This window comes from Alosa alosa, chromosome 21, assembly GCF_017589495.1.
Source record: "Alosa alosa isolate M-15738 ecotype Scorff River chromosome 21, AALO_Geno_1.1, whole genome shotgun sequence".
In the NCBI taxonomy this organism is placed as follows: Eukaryota; Metazoa; Chordata; class Actinopteri; order Clupeiformes; family Clupeidae; genus Alosa; species Alosa alosa.
This window is the reverse complement of record NC_063209.1, coordinates 16,863,097-16,877,767: the sequence shown is the minus strand read 5'-3', so window position 1 is coordinate 16,877,767 and position 14,671 is coordinate 16,863,097. Positions and strand designations below refer to the sequence as shown.

At 47.5% G+C, this 14,671-nt stretch overlaps 1 protein-coding gene across 1 annotated transcript in view; it reads right to left on the bottom strand.

Annotated features, from left to right (window-relative positions):
- lgr4 (leucine-rich repeat containing G protein-coupled receptor 4) overlaps nucleotides 1-14,671 on the bottom strand; it is a 75,556-nt gene that overhangs the window by 10,239 nt on the left and 50,646 nt on the right. Inside the window, exons 5-7 of the mRNA XM_048231380.1 lie at nucleotides 7,032-7,247; nucleotides 5,282-5,353; nucleotides 1,857-1,925 (exon numbers count right to left, since the gene is read on the bottom strand). Of these exons, the coding sequence (XP_048087337.1) occupies nucleotides 1,857-1,925; nucleotides 5,282-5,353; nucleotides 7,032-7,247 (357 nt within the window). The remainder of the gene's footprint in view (nucleotides 1-1,856; nucleotides 1,926-5,281; nucleotides 5,354-7,031; nucleotides 7,248-14,671) is intronic.

Here is a 14,671-nt window from a genome sequence, read left to right as displayed (position 1 = left end):
GCCCGTATATCTGAACAACATAACCGACTATTTGGAATTCCGAACTTAGCCGGCTTACACTACTCCCCTCCTAGTTTACACTACACTACTTACACTACTCCCCTCCTAGTATTTCCGACGGACATTATGTAAATAAGCTTGTGTCTGAACGAAGCGAAGATCATGTGGAGATTCTGTTCATGTGCGTGTTCAAAAACGTTCAACCTGTTCAATCACACAGAATGTGTGTTGGTGTCTGTTTGTCTGTTTGACAAAGCTCCGCATATACTGCGGAGGACGTGTCTGAAAGCAGCTCATCTCTCTCTCAATCTCTCTCACTCTTTCTTTCCATCTCCCCACACCTCTAGCTTCTCTCTCCCTCTCTCTTTCATTCTATACTTCCCACGTATCTCATCCTCCTCTCCCTCATACCCCTTCTTTCTCTCCTCCTCTCTGTAGCACAAGGCCCTCGTCTTTTTCCTGTGCTGTGGGAGTCTCAAGGTGAGAGATGGATCACTGCACTGATAACCTTCCACTCTCCACACTCTCTCTCTCTCTCTCTCTCCATCCCCCTCTCAATCACTCCTTACATTCTCTCTATCCCTCTCTCACACAGAAAGATCCTCCACAGAGATAATCTGCCTCCTCCCCCTCTCTTCAATTCTCTCTCTCTATTCTTTCTCTGTCTTTACCTCTCTCTCTCTTCTCTCTCATCATTCAGTCTGGACAGTCACTCTCTGTCGATATCCTTAAACTCACTTTCCCTCCCTCTGTTTATTTGTTTCTCTCTCTCTCTCTCTCTCTCTCTGTCCATCTTATCATTTTTCGCTCTTTTTTCTATCTTCCCTGTTCTGTCGCTCCATTCACTCGCAGAGATAGGCGGAGTGTAGAGTGGCCGGCTAGACTGGACGTGACGTGCAAGTTGAGCTGTTCTTTAGATCCATCTCTCCTCACCAGCATTAAGATATGTTTCAATAATGTATCGAATACTTCATAAAATTATAATTGACCTATGTGTAGAGCAGCCTCGGGTGACTGTGTGTGTGTGTGTGTGTGTGTGTGTAGGCTTAAACTGCTCAATGTCACTGCTATGGAGAGCAATAAGCAAAACCTTTAGCTCCTGGCAATCTATCCCTCTCATCTTTCTCAGTTCATTTATCTGTGTTTTATCCAATTTCGTTCATTTTGTTTTAAATTCATAAATTCATCCAACAACCTATCTATCCATTTTATCTCTCTTTCTCTCTCTCTCTCACACACAGACACACACACACACACACACACACACACACACACACACACACACACACACCTGCACTCTCTCTCTCTCTCTCTCTCTCTCTCTCTCACACACACAGACACACAGACACACACACACCTGCACTGTCTCTCTCTCTCTCTCTCTCTCTCATATAAACACATACACACACACAGACACAGACACAGACACACAGACACAGACACACACACACACACACACATCTCTTTCTTTTACATCTAGGATCACACCTGTCGGCTCCTTCTTTGTTCCAGCTGTAGGTTGGTTGCTGGTAGTGTTCAGATTAGAGGATTGAAAAAAAAAAAAACCAGCAAAAATGGTGTGTATGTGTGTGCGTGTGTGATCTCTATGATCCCACACCTTTTCATATTATGCATCCTCTCAGAACACAGAACTGGCTCACAGAGGAAAGAACAGAAGAGAATGAATAAAGGACAATAAATAGAACAAAGAGGAAAAAGTTCAAATGTGAATATCTTTTGCCCATCTTCTGTATGTGTCACAGACCTCAGCAGCTGGCTTTATGTGGGAGGTGTGTGTGTGTGTGTGTGTGTGTGTGTGTGTGTGTGTGTGTGTGTGCGTGCGCGTGCATACTCACAGCTCTTTCAGTTTGGGCAGTGTCTGGATGGCCTCTGGGAAGCTCATGAGATTGTTGAAGTTCAGGTCCCTGGAGAGACAAAGCAGAGGAGCATTCAAACCCACACCCATCATCCATCACCATGCCAACCACACATGGTTACCATTGTTGCCAGCATCACCAAACAAACCCGATCACCGGAGGCAACGGTTATGATGAAGATATGAATGAATGACAATGAGTTCCGCCTGCTCTGCTTGGGACAGGACCACAGGGCTGTGGGGGACTGTTTTGTTTAGGTAAGCTTGACCCCACACCGCCCGCCACCCTGTCCAGACGCCATGGCAACGCTGGGCCTTGGCGTGCCCACTTCCTGTTCTGATTGCTGGAAGGGTAAATAAGGAAGAGGCAGTGATGCTATCAGCTGTCCCGGGACGCTTCGCTGACATACTTCCTGTCACTGCTCCCAGGCCAATGCACCACTGGCACACACGCAAGCATACACACACACACACACACACACACACACACACACACGCACACACATGCACCACACACACACACACAGTATCCAAACACAGTTCTACAAACAAACGCTTAATGTTCATTTCCAAATAACCTAATGAAGCAACTGATAGTGTGGTGACCTGCAGCCAATGATTTAGTTTTATTTGCTTACCCTCCACTTCAACAGCACCTCACAAACACACAGCGTCCCATCAGGACAATTACCACTGCCAGTGACCACACACACACACACACACACACACACACACACACACACACACACACACACACACACACAGCTAATAGCCTTGTCCCCCATCGACTCCACAAATCAGGGACCAAGCTCCAGGAAATAAAGACAAGCTGCTGCTGTGCCAGCTGCAGGTGGCGGTGGCACCTCAAGCTGCCGCCCAGGACAAACAGCCCCGGTGCCGGTACCAACCTTGGCCCTCTCCCTCTCCCTCTCCGCTGCCAGGGCCACCAAGGCCTGTGTGAGCACTAATCAATAGCACACGAGGAGGAGTGGAGAGGAGATAAAAGATGGAGGGGTTGGGAGGTCGGAGTCACCCGCAGGAAGCAGAGCCGCGGGGGGTCACCAGGGGTCACTGGGTCATGACCTGGCCCACAGCCATCCCAAATCACTGTCTGATCCACTCACTGAGCGAGCGTGTGTGTGTGTGTGTGTGTGTGTGTGTGTGTGTAGAGGTAGAGGGCCACAGCCATCAACAGAGTAACGAGGGGGTCAGTGGGAGCCAGGGGCACTCTTGCCCAGACCTGGTCCAGAGTCATGATCTTGCGTGGTGCTGGGTCAATACAGAACCAGGTGCAGCCAGGTGCTGTCTATGGGCCAGGAGCCCACGCTGAGAACGCAGGTTAGCCCTCATACTGCATCAACACTCCACAGCAGGCTGGGCCTAGATGTTTACATAAATGAAATATTCTTCAATTCTGGATGTTTACATTAATTAAATATTCTTCAATTCTAGTCAGGTCTGATGAAGTGACGCTGTGGTGCATCACAGGGTTCCTAAGTCATATGTAAAACTCCATGACTTTTCCCTGACAAAAAAATGTCCATGACTTACTATATAATGAATGGTACAATAATACCGACCAATGAATTCAGTGCAGCCGCGCAGCATTGTTGAATCTTTACTTTTTTAGAGTGGGAGATGAATAATACATGAGCAGTGAAAAAAAAACAATGTTGGGCTACTCAAGCAAGCAGTAGCAATAACCAGATATACACCAATTCTACTTGGAAATATACAGGATGTGTAGTCATGTATTTTGGCAAAATTCCTTGATATTCCATGACTGGTAAAGACTTTCCAAAATTCCATGATATTCTATAAATTCCATGACCCGTGGGAACACACATCGATAAGGGAGACGGACACACAGACACAAGAGGGGCAAAAATGGCCACTCTGGACAGGTGTACACAATTTACACAGTGTGTGCTTTTTAAACCATGCCAGAAGTTCCATGTATGTGAAGAGGTTGACCCTCCTTCTCATTGCCATTACATAATTCACCCCCTGCTTATAGACCTGCTGAGGTATAGACTGGTCTTTTGGGCGACTCTTTAAATATGCTTTAATATCTTAGCAGTGCTCTGGTCTAATAGTGGACATTAACTTCATCAAAGTCCAGGGTGCTGTAGGTATGGTGAGGGTTTTCCAGGTGACGTTGGAGTGGGATGAGGCATGGACCTTCAATGCAGTCGCACCTCCCACATTAATCACAGCATTAACTATGAATACGGCCGCCATTCGCACCCTGGACTGGGGTCTGCTATGGTCTATGAATAGGGCTGAGATGCTGGGACGGGGGTGGGGTGGGTGGGTGGTTGGGAGTCACAGCGGTCACTTTCACTGTGGCCGACACAGGGCTCAGTGTGTGTGAGAGAGAGAGTGTGTGTGTGTGTGTGTGTGTGTGTGTGTGTGTGTGTGTGTCAGGCCTGCTGAACACATCAGTGAGGAATCATTCATCTCGTTCTCTCCGTGTCCCGGCTCTGCAGAATGAAGGTTAAATTATACATGGGCCGCAGTGATGCTGAGGAGAGATCCTTTCAGCTGCTGTTCCAGAACTACACTGCCAGAACACTCCAGAACTGAACACAGAACTGTCGTCAGGGGCAACAACACCGCAACAATCTGCAGTGTCATGGTAACTGGCAACTATTTTTTAAGGAAAACAGACTGATTGTAACTGAGAGACAGCCAGTGGGCTCATCAACAACAGAGACATTTCCAGGGCAAAGAATTCAAACTGCAGTTCCACAGTTATCCTAAAGAGGGCAGTAGAGACATGCAGAAGAGCAATTTGAGCCTTAACACACTTTTGTGGGATAGCCTATGAAATCTGTTCTAATGGCCTTTGACATTTAGTTGAACTTAAAAAACAAATATAAACATACATGTGTAAAAGTATAAAATAATGTCCAAAAATCTAAAATGGCATAAAATAACTGTACTATTGTTTCACTATCAGTGAGTGCACTCATTTAGATATTTAGTGTCAGACATCTCTCCCCACACCATTTACTTCCAGTCGGTCACTCTGAAGGGTTCCAGGTCGGTCACTCTGAATGTAGCTAAAAGATGGCTGGAGGTGAAATGGTCACTCAGAAAGTCTACATTTATACCTCTTACTGAAGTGATTCATGAAACAAATGACCACAGGCATTTCTGAACTGACTCACAGACCTAGAGGAGGAGAGAACCACTACTAACCCTCAGGTTACCAGGTCAGTAAGACAGCAGACAGAGCAAAAGAAACTATGCAGCAAGAATCTATATAATTATGTGCCTGTTAATGTGTGTGGAACCACCTGTATCTCTATCTGTGTGTGTGTGTGTGTGTGTGTGTGTGTGTGTGTGTGTGTGTACATAGCTGTATGTGATAGTGCAAATGCAAGTTGCTGAGTCACTCACAACGTCTCCAGGTTCCCCAGCCCTGTGAAGCAGTTCTTGCCAATCTCCTGGATGTGGTTGTTGTGCAGATGCCTGCAATATGAATTTACACACACACACACACTCGTTAAATAATGAAGGCGAGCAGGTTTACGGCTCCCTGTGAAGGTGGATTTACTGTGTCGATCAGGTGGGTCCATGTCAGTTAGGATCCTCTCCTCTCGTCTGCACTATCCCCCCCCCCTCCCCTGACACACACACACACACACACACACACACACACAAGCCCTGAGCCCGGGCCGTTTGCTAACCGACATAACAGATCGGCGGGAGTGCCGTCCTTAGGCGCATAGTTTCCATGGGCCCAGATCTGATTTGGAAATCAGACACGAGCGTGGAAGCTTCTAGAAGCTGCAGAGGGGCCAGGATGCATCAGGGAGCATCTTCTCTCTCTACTGCTTACTCGGCTGTTGGGTTTGTTTGCTTGTTTTCTTTTGCAGTAGGTTTAGATAGATAGATACTTTATTGATCCCCAAGGGGAAATTCAAGGTTTGTGAAAGGCACTATGTAAAAACAACCTGTAGTTATCAGTATACATTTACAAATGCATATGCAACACACACATACATGGGTTTGTGCACACGTACATAGCATACACATACACACACACACAGACACAAAGCTAAACTAAATGTCTAGTCTGTGTCTGTGTGTGTCTGTGTGTGTGTGTGTGTGTGTGTGTGTGTGTGTGTCTGTCTGTCTGTCTGTCTGTGTGTGTGTGTGTGTGTGTGTGTGTGTGTGTGTGTGTGTGTGTGTGTGTGTGTGTGTGTGTGTGTGTGTGTGTGTGTGTTCAGCAGTTTGAGCATGTGTGTGCGTGTGTGTGTCTAGATGTTTGCTCTTTCCCTGTAGTAGCTCTAGTACTTAAACACGTCTGAGTGCATGAGTGAGACCATTCTGTGAGTGTGTGTCCATATATACTTGTATGTGGCTTTGCATGTCAGAGTAAGTGTGCGCGTCTATGAATGTGTGTGTGTGTGTGTCTGTGAATGTGTGTGTCTGTGTATGACGTGTGTGTGTGTGTGTGTGTGTGTGAGTGAGAGAGGTGTGTGTGTGTGTGCCTGTGTGTGGGCGTTTTAACGAGACAGAGCTGGCTTCTGGTGGGCTCACTGCAGCATCCTGATTAGTTTAGCGGATGTCGCCCCTCTTCCCTGGTAAAAACACACACTAAAGCTGGATCGGACTCTGGTGACTTGGACAGCATGTCGTGTGTGTGGGAGAAAGAAGAGGAGAGAGGAGGGTATCTGTGTGTGTGTGTGTGTGTGTGTGTGTGTGTGTGTGAGAGAGTGTGTGTTTGTGTAGGTGTTTGGTGTGTGTGCGAGTGCGTGTATGTGTGTTTGCTTAGGTGTTTGGTGCGTGTGTGCATAAGTACATATGTTTGCTTATTTCCTACTTGCATGTGATTTAGTAGAGGGACAGGACATCATGTGTCAGCAGCATGAGACACACACAGACACACACACGCACGCAAGCAAGCACACACACACACTTAATGTCCAACCAAAACAGGAGTTGAGAGGGACAAATATGCCCAGCGTCCTTTAGAAGAGCGAGGCGGATATGCACTATGAGGCTTCAGGGTGTGCAGCTCCCTGTCTGTGTGTATGTTTCTGTGCGTGTGTGTGTAACTGTGTGTGTGTGTGTGTGTGTAAACTCACAGCATGACCAGGCCAGTGAGGTTGGCGAAGGTGTGTGTGTGTGTGTGTGTACTCACAGCACAACCAAGCTGGTGAGGTTGGCGAAGGCGTGGTCTGGGATGTGCACAATGTTGTTGAGCGCGAGTGTCAGCGCCTGCAGGTTGCCCTGGTGACGCAGCGGACCAATGGGCACCTCGGTCAGGCTGTTGTCGTCCAGCCAAAGGTGACGCAGCTGCTGCAGGCCCTCAAAACTGTCCTCCGGGACCACCGTGATGTGATTGGCATCCAAACGTCTGCACAGAGAGAGAGAGAGAGAGAGAGAGAGAGAGATAGAGATAGAGATAGAGATAGAGAAAGAGAGGGTGGGAGAGAGGGAGAGAGAGAGAGAGAGAGAAAAAGAGAGAGGGTGGGAGAGGGAAGGAGAAAGAGAGAGAGAGAGAGAGAGAGAGAGACATTATTATTATAACATTATTATGAATCGATCACAGGCCTAGGTCTAAACGCCATCTGTGTGAAAAATGTCCAACACCAGAGACTATCAGAGTAATGCCATTAAAGCTCCATTGAAACTGAACATTGAGAGAGTGAAAAATAATATACATGGAGGTTGAAAATAACGAGAGAGAAAATAATTAGCTTTTACAACATAACATAGTTTTAATATATCAAGAATAGAGAGAAACACAAGTTCCATCAACCACAACACCAAAATGTCCAATAAAAGAGAGGTACTGTAGAACATGAATAGGAGATGAAGGTAAGAGGGAGGACTGATGGGGGGGGAGTGACGATAGGAAAGGACTGTCCCCCCCCCCCCCATCAACCTGAGGCTGAGTCAACCAAACATGCACTGACAAATGCAGACAAAAGCACGCCACGGAAAAACCATTTCCTCTGCGCGCGCACGCACACACACACACACACACGCACACACACACACACACACAGCTGTGATCTCGGCCGATCTGCATGTGGCCGCGGGCCTGATGGGGGCCTGATCTGGCCGGTGAGAGCTGGAGCGGGCCCAGCTGCTAATGGCCTGACTGCTGTGGGTCTCTAATGCAGTCTGCAGTAGTGTAAATATTTGCACTGCCTCCGTAAGCCGATGACCTCTGGGGATGGGGTTGCATGGTCCAGCTCTCTCCTGTCTGTCTCTATCCCCTACTCTCTCTCTTTCTCCTGTTTCTATCCCCTTCTCCCTCTCTCTCCCCTCCTCTCATCTCTCTTTCTCTTTCTCTCTCTATCCTCTCTCTCTCTCTCTCTCCTTTCGTCTCGTCTTGGAAGCCTTTTAAGCCTCTCCTGTATAACATGGCATCAATTTTTCCACTCATTCTCATCCCTCTCTCCCCTTCTCTTCCTCTCTCTCTCTCTCTCCTTTTTTCCAAAAACAATGGCACTGAGAGGACAGTGATGGATTCGGCCGTCACCACGGCGACTGCGGCAGAGCTCACGTCGTCAGGCACATAGTGGACGCGGGCCTCTTGACGTTGTCAAAACATGGAAATGAATGAGCTCACTAAGAGTGCCGACAGAGCGGAGAGAAGGGGGTAGAGAGAGAGAGAACGAAAGAAAGAAAGAGATAAAGAGAGAAAGGGATGTAATCATTTGGTCATAATCACAAAGCACCCATAGACATGCACTATGGGGGTACTAACAAGTTACACCATCAAGTGGGAATGTGTTTGTGTGTATGTTTGTGTGTGTGTGTGCGTGTCAGCAGCTGGCTGAGTTGGGAGCGATCGCTCTTGTCGAGTGGGTGCTAAGATAACACTTCTCACTCAGTCACCCAGAGCTTGGCCGTAAAAACTTAATCTTTTCCATGATCTCAGGCATTTGGCCTGCCACTCCTGCTCTCTCTACCTCCCTCTCTCCCTCCTTCTCGATCTCTCTTCCTCTCTCCCTCCTTCTCCATCTCTATCTCTCTACCTCCTCCACTATCTCTCCCTCTCTCCCTCCTTCTCTATCTCTACCCCCCCTCTCTCTCCCTCCTTCTCTATCTCTCCCTCTCTCCCTCCTTCTCAATCTCTATCTCTCTCCCTCCTTCTCTATCTCTCTCTCTCTCTCTCTCTCTCTCCTTCTCTATCTCTACCCCCCTCTCTCTCCCTCCTTCTCTACTTCTCTATCTCTATCTCCCTCTCTTTCGCTCTGGCCCTACCATCATTCCATCCAGCTCCACACCCCCCAACTCCCCGCCCCTTCGCCAAGCCACTCCGATAGGTCAGAGGTCACCCCCCTTACAGGAACTGTAAAATATATTTTTGGAGCTTGTGGGGCTGCCAGACACATCCTGACGGTAAAGTCTGAACGCCGGTTCAACACACACCTTGATTCCAATCTGTCAGAGAGCACACACACACACACACACACACACACACACTCACACACACACACGCGCGCACACAAACACGCGCACACACACACACACACACACACACACACACGCACACACACTCACGCACACACACAAACACACGCACACACACACGCACTCTCAGGGGGCACACTGTCTAGACCGGACTCTGGAGTCTAGACTGATCCTCCCTCTTCACCTATACTGTACATACCAGTATTACACACTGAAGCACCATTCATGGTAATCCTACATTAAAAAAGTCACACTTTGAGCTTTACATTTATGACCAAGTGATAAAAACACTCAAGTATGACGTGCACACACACACACACACACACACACACACACACACACACACACACACACCCTACTGGGGAAGGAAAGGGACTTGAGGTGACAATGAAGGCATTGTGACCACATGAACTGAAGCAACCTTTTGCTTGTCATTCATTAACTGACCTGAATCAGTAATCAAGTCAGACATAAGCAGCATAACCAGTTTAATTCTGTGGATGTGAACAAGCTGCTTTGATGGGCTGCTGCAGTGTGTGTGTGTGTGTGTGTGTGTGTGTGTGTGTGTGTGTGTGTGTGTGTGTGTGTGTACTCTACACGCCTGAGGTCTAGCAGTCAGACGGATCAGAAAGGAACTGCATATACTGGTGCCCCCTACTGACTGTATTTCTGACTGCAAGTTAGTAATGTCTGTGTGTGTGTCTGTGTGTGTGTGTGTGTGTGTGTGTGTGTGTGTGTGTGTGTGTGTGTGTGTGTGTGTGTGTGTGTGTCTGTGTGTGTGTGTGTGTGTGTGTGTGTCTGGGGTGTACTAGCGGTGGAACGGCAAACTTATGAACAGAGCTCTGTTCAATCTGCCTCAAGGAACCCTTTCAACGACCGAGGACTTTCACTATTTACTCTGTCAAAGGCAATGCCCCCCACCCACACACACACACACACACACAGAGACACACAGAGCCACAGACACACACACAGTTTCTTCAATTTGAATATGTTGGTTCTGAGGTAGAGTTTAGTCTACTCTTAAATATCCTGCCACCCCCTCTAACACACACACACACAACACACTCTTCTACTCCACACATACACACACAACTCAACTGCAAATCACAGCTTCTGAGGTTGACGCGAGTTTACACCATTTCGGGCCAGAGGCTCTACTGGATCAAGCCTGAGGGTTTGAGAAACTGACCCTGGAAGGAATTTGGGTCAGACCTGGCTGAAGTCCAGCATGCGTGTGTGGCCGCCACCAGTGCCAGACTTGGACTCAGAACCCGTTCTGCTCCAGAGAGGGGCTGCAGATGTGCACTGAACTGGGTTTCCTCTTCTGGTTGGTATTGGGGCAGGTACAACCAGCCTAGAACAGCTATTAATAACATGCCTGTCAAGAGATGCCCTATTCACCAACACGGTCTGCTTCAATAAACTCTCTGTGACACAACGCTGCAAGGCATTCTGGGTAGAGTGTGTGGGAGGGTGGGGGGTGGTTGGTAGGGCACAAGGGCCTGCACATGCTTCCTTCACACAGCAAAACCCAGCTCAAGCGAGTGACAACAAGTCTGCATAGCTTCAGTGAGGTGAGTGCCATTTCAACCAGAGTTAGCTGCCTAGGAGACACAATCAACGCCTAACAGGGAGAATGTGAACACATTACCTCAGGCGTGCACAGACCACTTACTCATTCTGTCACTTATTCACTCCAATCCAATCCAATTCAATTCAATTCAATAAAGCTTTATTGTTGCCGAAGCATGTATAGGTCCACTCACTCACAAGGAGAACCTACTGCATTGCCCAATCATCTGCACCGTCTATAGTGCAGTGAAGCCACATGGCTGAAACTACCATTCAAGTATAAGTAAGTATATAGTCTTTTGATCCTGTGAGGGAAATTTGGTCTCTGGATTTATCCCAATCCATGAATTAGTGAAAGCACACAGTAAAAACAGTGAGGTGAAGCACACACGCAGTGAGCTGCCTTCTACAACAGCGGCGGTCGGGGAGCAGTTAGGGGTTAGGTGCCTTGCTCAAGGGCACTTCAGCCGTTCTACTGGTCGGGGTTCGAACCGGCAACCCTCCGGTTTCAAGTCCAAAGCGCTAACCTGTAGGCCACGGCTGCCCCACTAAGTACCGCAGTGCACACAGGGAAGTGAGGATCCAAAAGCTCCTTATGTCGGACATGTTGGTGAATCAGTCACAGACTCCGGTCATTAGCGGATCTATTCTGTATCAAATGAGTCAAACGCGGTTCAAACAGCTCTGTCCTGAGTCATGGCGATCCTTAGCACACTAATCGATTCCTCAAGGTACAAAGTCAACCAGTCAGTGGTCCAGTGGTTTTAAAAATGGAAAAATCAACCTGCACACTGTGTGTGTGTGTGTGTGTGTGTGTGTGTGTGTGTGTGTGGTGTGTGAGAGAGAGAGAGAGAAACAGATCGAAGCATGCCCAGTAAAGCAGAGGGCACACGCACACACATACAGGGAGAGCTCACATGCAGACAGGAAGCACTCTGCGTGCCAAGCTATAAATCCCTCCATGGTGAGGGACGGCTGCTTAGCACCGCTGGCTACAACATTGACAGCACAGCTAACAGCAGTGCAGAGTCCTGCCAAAACCTCCACACACACACACACACACACACACACACACACACACACACACCTCACAGACATATACACACACACACACACACACACATCTCAAACCACCTTCGCTATGGACAAACACACCCATTATGTTTGTGTGGTTATTACGTTTAGAAAAAAATCCTTTTGGGAAACCATTACATTGGTGGTGTAATTTCAATGAAAAGAAAATTACAGATCTGTATTATGCTTGAGGTCTAATGTAACATTTTTGGGACTGTTCTCTTTATGAAAAAATAAATAAAAAAATCAGACTTGTATTAGGTCTGAAAGTCTATTATTACATTTGTGGGACTATTTCCTTTCCAAAAGAATACAGATGTGTATTATGTTGGAGGTCTGTTATGATTGCAGGAAGTCATTCCACTTGTGGGTGCAACAACCATGACAGCGCTGATAAGAGTGCTGCCAGTCAGCTGCCGGATCAGGCCCAGGCGCGGGCCGGACGTGGGCAGGATCATGCCCATACTTGGGTCGTTTCCGTGGCTGCGTCTCTTGTTATGTGGGAGTGCAGCACTTGTCGATAATGAGATGGGATGAGTGTTTCTTTTCATGCGTTTATTGCACAGACAATAATCAGATCGTCCAGGCCAGAGCTCTGCCTCAGGGCGAGAACGGCTGAGAGATCCAATATCAGGGCAGGGTGTGTGTGTGTGTGTGTGTGTGTGTGTGTGTGTGTGTGAAGAGAACGAGAGAGAGAGAGAGAGAGAGAGAGAGAGAGAGAGAGATAGAGAGAAAGAGTGAGAATGAGAGAGAGAGAGAGAGAGGAGAGAGAGAGAGAGAGAGAGAGAGAGAAAGACAGACAGACCGCCACTTGTGTGTAGGAATTCCAACCAAGTATTATGGATTGATCGTCTAATAAAATGTCAATCAGTGACAATCAGTTTTGGACACACACATACACACACTGAGGTTGTTGTGCTGAGCTGTGGCAGCTCACTGTAGTTTGTGAGGTACAACAAGATGGCTTCCGCCTTCTGTCTGGAACCTTCTACCTTCTACTAATCGTCACTGACATAAGCCTATTAGCACCATATGCAAACCAGGGGACGCGAGACTGACATTTGCGGGTAACACCAGAGGTCAGTGTGTGTGTGTGTGTGTGTGTGTGTGTGTGTTTGTGTGTGTATGCCTGTGTGCGTGAGTGTGCGCGTGTGTGTGTGTGTGTGTGTGTGTGTGTGTGTGTGTGTGTGTGTGTGTGTGTGTGTGTGTGTGTGTGTGTGTAAATGCGTGTGTGTCCATGTTGGTTTGCTGTGAGAATAAGACATGTAGCATGTAAGCAGAGACAGAGTAGGAATCCATTGGATTTGTTTAAGGTCTTAACTGATGCCCATATTAGAGCTGAATGTGTTTCATTCATTCAAATTCCTAACCACTTCAGGCAGGATGTCGCATAATTACTGCCAGTGGGAATCTTGTATTTATCTGATGATCTGCTACCGGTTGGGGCATTACTGGGACAGTTGGTGGACAGCTTTTTTTAGGCGTCTTGCCTTCTCTCTCTCTCTCTCTCTCTCTCAAATTCAAATGCAAGAGTTGTTTTATTGGCATGACACATGAGCACTCATATTGCCAAAGCCATCATTCCATACAGGACAGGACGGGACATTACACAAACATGAAATGAATAAAGAAAAGCTAAAGAATAACAAAGAAGCAATACATTCCAAAAGAGTGGGGTGGCCTCACTGTTTGAGGTCCTATCTACATTGTCAATGACTTGGAAAGCTTTTTGTCTCAGTATATACCTCTCTCTCCATCCTTCCCTCTGGCACAGGGTAGGGAGGGTGCACCCACACACACACACAGTCACAGACACACACACACACACCACACACAAACATACACACGAGAAGAGAGAGAGGTAAAGAGAGAGAGAGATGAGAGAGGGAGGTAGAGAGAGGGAGGTAGAGAGAGGGAGGTAGAGGGAAATTAGGGGAAAATGCATAGAGCAGAGAACATGCAAAGGTGGAAGGAGTGGGGGGTGCAGGTTGCCGGGGCAGTAGAAGGAGTGTGTGTGTGTGTGGGGGGGTTGACAAAAAGAGAAGAAAGGAAGAACAATGAAGTAGGCAGAGAATGGGAGAGAGACAAAAGAAGAGAAGAGAAGAGAAGAGAAGAGAAGAGAAGAGAAGAGAAGAGAAGGTGGAGGGGGGGATAGAGGGAGGAGGGTAGGAGGAAGGGAAACGCCCTGAGAGATGGTGCAGGATCTGGAGAGGTGATAATGACCGAGAGCTGGACTTTCCAAACAGCAACGAACCAATCACCAGCTCCAGCTGGACCCAGAGAGTGGGGGGGTGGGGGCTGAATTGAATTGAGAGAGAGAAGAAGAGATAGAGAGGGGTTGGCGGGAGGGAGAGAGTGATCGAGAAAAGAAAAGAAAGCATAACAGTGAGAGAAAAAAAACTACAAACAAGTAAAAAGACTCTACAGTACAACATTACTCAGACCATAACTCAGAGACCTCACCATCATCCTCATCATCCTCATCATCACCCCAGAAGGAATAGATAAACATGAGAAAAAGGAGGAATTAAAAAAGAGAATGTATAGAGGACATGGAAGAGAGGAAAAAAGAGACAAAAAAAGCATTTAGACACACTGAACAGGGAGGATAGAAACAAGGGAAGTAGGGACTGGAAGGGCCTCCAGAAATACTGATTGCACACAGCAGGGCAGGAAGATTATCATGGTACCGATACGGTTTTA